This window comes from Neolamprologus multifasciatus, chromosome 22 (genome assembly GCF_963576455.1).
Source record: "Neolamprologus multifasciatus chromosome 22, fNeoMul1.2, whole genome shotgun sequence".
Lineage (NCBI taxonomy): Eukaryota > Metazoa > Chordata > Actinopteri > Cichliformes > Cichlidae > Neolamprologus > Neolamprologus multifasciatus.
Window position 1 is genome coordinate 24,243,347 of NC_140459.1, and position 6,297 is coordinate 24,249,643.

The 6,297-nt window shown below is 39.9% G+C and overlaps 1 protein-coding gene across 1 annotated transcript; it reads right to left on the minus strand.

The window, feature by feature from the left end:
• Positions 1-1,347: 1,347 nt before the first annotated feature.
• On the minus strand, positions 1,348-5,772 carry LOC146493532 (coagulation factor XI-like). Its single transcript, XM_085149804.1, has 9 exons — positions 5,638-5,772; positions 5,297-5,453; positions 4,309-4,418; positions 4,040-4,202; positions 3,713-3,831; positions 3,397-3,529; positions 3,081-3,184; positions 1,945-2,104; positions 1,348-1,782 (listed from the first exon to the last, which is right to left on the minus strand). Exons 1-9 carry the CDS (start codon positions 5,696-5,698, stop codon positions 1,680-1,682), a joined length of 1,110 nt encoding a protein of 369 aa, XP_085005930.1. The 5' UTR covers positions 5,699-5,772; the 3' UTR covers positions 1,348-1,679.
• Between the last annotated feature and the right edge of the window lie 525 nt (positions 5,773-6,297).

Below are 6,297 nucleotides of genomic sequence, written 5' to 3' on the forward strand. Positions count from 1 at the left end.
GTGATTAGCACATCCACTGGCAAGTAAATGTCCAAAGTCTATACCGAACACAGTATGAGCACCAGTGGTTTATGCAGTTAATTTAGTGACCTCTGCTGTCAAAACTACAAAGGTGCAAAAGCAAAGGAAGAACATGTAGGGACAAAGATTTATTTCCTTCTACCAAAACATAATAAAACAAATAAACTGTACAATGCAAAAATGGATAATATAACAACAAACATTTGTAAACAGTTAAAATTCATTAAAACAATGTTCATCCAGAATTGCCACCTTGCACGTATATTCTCTGTTCACGTCACTGTTTGTTCACGATAGTGGACGTTGTATTTGTTGCATAAACTTTAAAACCACAATTTTAGCTGATTTTATATGAACATAGTGCTGTAGCCCCGACAGCAGTTTCCATTACACCTCTCACTGCAAAGTGGTTGAACTCCTGATGTTTAGAAGAAAGTCTTCCAAATTTAAAACAAGATGGGTACATTTACTAGAACAGAGAGAAATGTGCGTATCTGGGAGTATTTGACTGTTAACGCTGAGTCCCGTTAACGCTGTTAACGCTGAGTCCCGTCTGGACTACAAATTTTCTCTTGAGATGTTGGGATGCCAGTAAACATGTTCTTTGGTTCTCGTGGTGTAAAGTATTCACTTGAGGTTACATACATCCACCACAAGGTGGAAGCATTGCAAAGAGGAGTGGTTATTCTTTACAAATTTTGCCAACTGCATCTTGGTCTATGGTTTTTGTCATGTTTATTTAAGCTGGAGTTGGGCTTGCTCTGCAATTATCAGGCAATATTTGAAAGAGGCCGGTGTATATGTTTATGTAGCTGTTGGTGTTAGAGATCATGTAGCTAGAGACTGCCATGCCCTCACATGTGTAGAGATATCCCATTATGATTTGGTGGTCTGGGCTTGGCATTAATTTGCTTTGTTTCTCATTTGTTTTCTCGTTTCTTTTGTAGCCAGAGCCACTGCCATGTACATGTGTGTTAATGCAAAACCATAATCCTCCCAGGAGCAGAGATTCCAGCAAATTCGCCCTAAACACAGAACGTGCAATCCTTTGAGAAAACCCAAACAAAACATAAAACCCAGGAGTTCATTTTTAGATTGCAAAGGCCTCAGTTAACATTTTAAATGTTAAAGTTCATGTCAGCACAATCACAAAAAACTGAACAAGTGGCTTGTTTGGAAAGTTTACAGAGAAAAACTCTCATCTGACTAAAAAGAACATAGCAGCACGTCTTAGGTTAGGTTAGCTGTGTTGCATCTAAACAAACAAAACTTTCTGGAACATTTTCCTTCCTTATATTTGTTTAATAAACATGTCAGACGGACAGCTCATGTTTGAAATGATTTATTTAGGTTCCACAAAAATCCCACTGAGAGCTGTGAAGTCTTCAAACTTAATTTCACATATGTTACAAGTAGATCCCTCTATGGCACAGGTGTCGAACTCCAGGCCTCGAGGGCCGGTGTCCTGCAGGTTTTAGATGTGTCCTTGATCCAACACAGCTGGTTTAAATGGCTAAATTACCTCCTCAACATGTCTTGAAGTTCTCCAGATGCCTGCTAATGAACTAACCATTTGATTCAGGTGTGTTGACCCAGGGTGAAATCTAACACCTGCAGGACACCGGCCCTCGAGGCCTGGAGTTCGACACCCCTGCAGTCTATGGGCAGTTTTTAAGGGAGAAACCCGACACAACATTGGTGACTTTGATGACTTTGGGAGGAGCAGGGATGGTGATGACACGCTTCAGGTAGCAGCGACGCCTACAGTACAAAATCCAACAGTTTAAATTAGAGACTGGAGATATAGTTGTCATCAGATTACAAAAAGTGTGAATACAACAGATTGATAAATGTGACGTGGTTTCTGGGTGCGACGTGAATTACTAGTTTAAAGTGTGCACAGAAGTATTCGTAATACTTCACCGATAACTGCGATCAAAGAAGGTTTCATCAACGTAGGTGTAGAACTGGCAGTGAGGGTCCTCAGTGCATGTCTTCTGGCATGTGTCTGCATCATCCATCAGCTCATAGCGAATGTCAGAACCGCTGAAATCTATTCCTTCATAAGCCACTCTAGCCCAGTCTGTTAGCAGAAACACATGTCACTATGCTGAAGAGATGGACAAATAAAATATTCCTGTGCATGATTACAGTGTCTTTAACAATATTACCTTTTTAGAACAAAGCCCAAAAGATGATTGTCTCACATCCACATGTTGTATTAGAGGAAAATGACATAGATTTGGTTTGTCATCATGTCTGAAATACTAAATTTTACATTAACCCTATGGAGGCAGGCGTTGCCGATTTGCAACAGTTAAAAACTAACAACCTGATTATCCCACATACATATTTTTGTTTGTTTTTTTTACTCAGAAGTACCAGGATTGTGCATTAGCAACTAAAACTTAATTTGAGCCTGAGAGGGTTAAAAGTTATTTTCTACTTTTTCTCTCTAGGTTATGACAAATTGATATCTGTAACTCTACACTGCTCAAAAATGAAGCTAAAGAAACACTTTCAAAACAAATCAGATTTCAGTGATGTCAGATCTATACTTGTATGAACTCAAAATCTTCCTTAGTAGTTTGTTTGGCCCCTAGACGTGCATGCCTAAGCCTGTTCTGAAGCAGCCTAACCACATCAGGGCATGCATGTCTAATCATACTTATAAGACAGTCGATGGTGTCCTGGGGGATCTCCTCCGGGATCTGGACCAGTGCAACCTGACAATGTGGGACTGAACCATAATGCCCTAGAGGTGGGGGAATCAATTACTTCATCCTCCAGGAACTGCCTGATTGAGTGTTTCTTAAGGTGGGCCCAAGGTTCCAGGTTCCAATAAATGAACATATATGTAACAGTGTTATAATTCAGTATTCACCCACATTTATTTGTCTACTTTTTAAATTTGTTTGATGATCTAAAACATGTAAGACTGTGAAATATTCAGAAAAATGAGAAATCAGGTAGGGGGCAAATACTTTTCACAACACTGTAAACTGTTCGCTCACAAACACGTTCATGCGGAGCATTACAGGTTGATTTGCGCTACTCACTGTCGTCGAGCTGACAGGAACGGTGTGGTAGCCCTGAAGTGCCTGTATCTGCCCTGGTGACTATTTCATGTGTGTTTTCCTTCAGGTAACAAACAAAGGTATTCCTAAAAAACAAACAAATAAAATCAAAAAGGCTTAAAATCAAAATGTGTAAGAGGGTCTAAATGTTTGCATATAATGTAGAGCTGTCGCGCTATAATTCTGCACTTAAGTATAGTTTTATTACACTGCCTGTTAGACATGAAAGAAAAAGAAAAACACATAAGATATTTGTTTCACTCTCAGATGAGACGTTGTCTGAAACACAGACAACTACCTGTTATAAGTGAAGTAGGTGCAGCGCGGATGAGTTGAGCACAGAGTCTGACAGTGTTCAGGAGAGGCAGCAGGCAGCGACTCAATGTCACTTCCTGGGATGTCAGTGTTTGGAAAAAGCTTTCTCTGACATGCTACATTTAACAGAGGAAAGACATTTGTTTTGTTTGATATGCTTTTATATTCCCATGTGAAGCACTTTGTAATAGATTCTAGTCTTAAAAGGCCTATATAAATACATTTTACTTACTTACATTAGGAAAACACACAGGCAACAAACAGGAAGTGGGCCGAAAGCTACAACTAGGTCTATGTACCTTTGTCAAAGTGCTGAGTTTGGTATGTTTTGTGGGAGAATCCAGATGTTACACCAGCTTTTCTTTCAATAACAGGAGTCCTTGGTACAGTCCAACTGAATTTAAGGTGACACTTATACCTTAAACAGAACAAGAAATCATATTCTCCTTTGATGTTAGAGTGCGAAATATCATGGACAAACATGGACATGGAGTTTAAAAAAACAAGATGTGACACAAGACTGCAATAAGATGAACTTTGGGAAATGCAGAGGTGTAGGACAAATCTTTTGTGGTTAAACAATAAATAAATATGGAAACATATGTACTATCCTAACTCAAATTTACCTGACTTTACTATTTGAGAAATTCTCTTTTGCAAAAGTGAAGAACTGACACGCAGGGTCCTGAGTGCACACTCGCTGGCACTCCTCGTTGTCACCTGTGAACAAGGCCCTGTAGTCTGCCCCGATGAAGTCCATGTTTTGGTACACCTCAGACAGGCAAGGTTCTGTTTCAAACAATAGAAACATGCATAAAGAAAGGTAAACTGGAGGTGAACATACTTCATGAATTGCTTAATTTTTAAAATGGTTTATTAGAGGTTGTACGCCTACGTGGGTCTGGGCTGCAGGATTTTAGAGAAAAACCAGAAGTGGCACCCTGTACTGGAGTCTGAGCACTGGGCTCTCCTGAGGGAGTGGACTTTAGGTAGCAGTGGAAGTGCCTGCAGAGACCGACAAGTAGAAGGAGCCATAGTACAACCAATATAACATATATATAACAGATCCTGAAATAACATGACATACAGTGCTTCCTATAGCTGGATATGGGTCTAGACTTTTGGCTGAACTCTGTGAAATCTTAAGTTGCCATCAGTGAGAGGCAGTAACCATGGGTGAGTATACTGGTATACAGTGTGGGACAGCTCTGTAACATCTCGTGGAAGTTGGGGAGAGTGCCTCTGGATTGGCAGACTGGAGGGATGGTGTGTTCAAACTTCAAGGGGATCAACCTCCTCACTCAAAAAAGTATATGCCATGGAACTGGAGAGCACAGTCTGTTGAATTTTGTGGTGAAAGATGAGATGAGATGAGATGAGATAGCCTTTATTTGTCAGTTGCAGGTCTTTTGCCCACAACCGAGATGACAGACCTTGCCAACCGTACATAAAATACACAAACATCACATTGGGGAGACAGGTCAGGCTAGGTAGCAAGGAAAAAAAATTGAAATGTGTAACACAAAAGGATAATACAGGAATGCACAGATATCAACACACCATAGCACAATAAACACAGACAAGCAACATGGGAAAGAGTTCCAGGAAAGAGAAACAAACACAAAGGTGATTTTGATTTTTGTCAATCTAACTTCTCACTCTCACCCAGGATCAGGAATAGATCACAGATACAAGAAGCAGAAATTAGTTCAGCTCAACTTTAGAGATACGGTGCAGAGAAAGGTCATTTGGAAGGAACTCATCGCCTTGTTTGGGAACACTTTGGTGGTGTTGCTTAGACTGCTGCACCTTACAACCTGCCACTGCAAGATGGACCTGGATAAGTACGTGTATATATTGCAACTCATTTGTGCCAGTCATACCTGTCATCATGGGTCCAATCAGCACGAACAAAGGTAAAGAAGAGGCAAGAGGGGTGCTGGGTGCACAGGAGCTGACAGTGGTTAACATCAGGGGAGTAGAGAAATGTTATGTCATTTCCCGGGAAATCCATGTTCTCCAGAATATTTGGATTACATGCTGAAGAACAGAAAAGGGAAATATTTAAGGAAACATTTACATGTACAAAGAAGTTGTTCATATATCACAAACATTTAACCACACAAAAGTGCTAAAAAAAAAAAAAAGAAGCATAATGGTACATGAACAGGTAGTTGCATACATTTAGCCCTGTCATAACAAGATATTGCATAGTGCATCATACCTTGACATAAAGAAGAGCTGAGGAGGGAGAGAAGACCAACGAAGATCAAATGTGTTATCATCTTTAACGTTTAACATCAGAGGAAATGAAACTCATCAAACACGACTACATTTAACGAAAAGGCTGTGCAAATAGAAAATGGTCCTTTGAGCCATCCAAAGGGCAATTTTGCAATCGGATCTATTTGCGCAGCCAATCTCTGGCACAGTCAATAACCTGCCCTACAACTAGAGTTTAGATAATTTTATGTTGGCATTTACCAAAGTGAAAATTTATCATATGCTTGGATTATTGTGTCTAGCTTTGGTTGTTGCCATATTCCATAAATGAAGCTGGCCTCCCATGTGTACAGGTTGATTTTGGGTTCATACTGAAAAACAACGTGTATGAATGTTTAAGTAGCAAACTGCAGAATTTAGTTTATTGCTCTTTACTTTCAGACATTGACTTTTCCAAATGCAAAGAACAAACAAGACACAAACTGAAATGCAATCACAGATACTAACAGGAGCAGTGCCCGATGAATGAAGCGAATCCATCAGCAGAGGGCAGTGATGTTGTACTCTTATCACTGTATCTTTCAACATGATTATATAAAGGACTCCAACTGTAGAAAGACAGACTGCTGTTATGTCTGGAGATTCCCACACAAAGAAATGT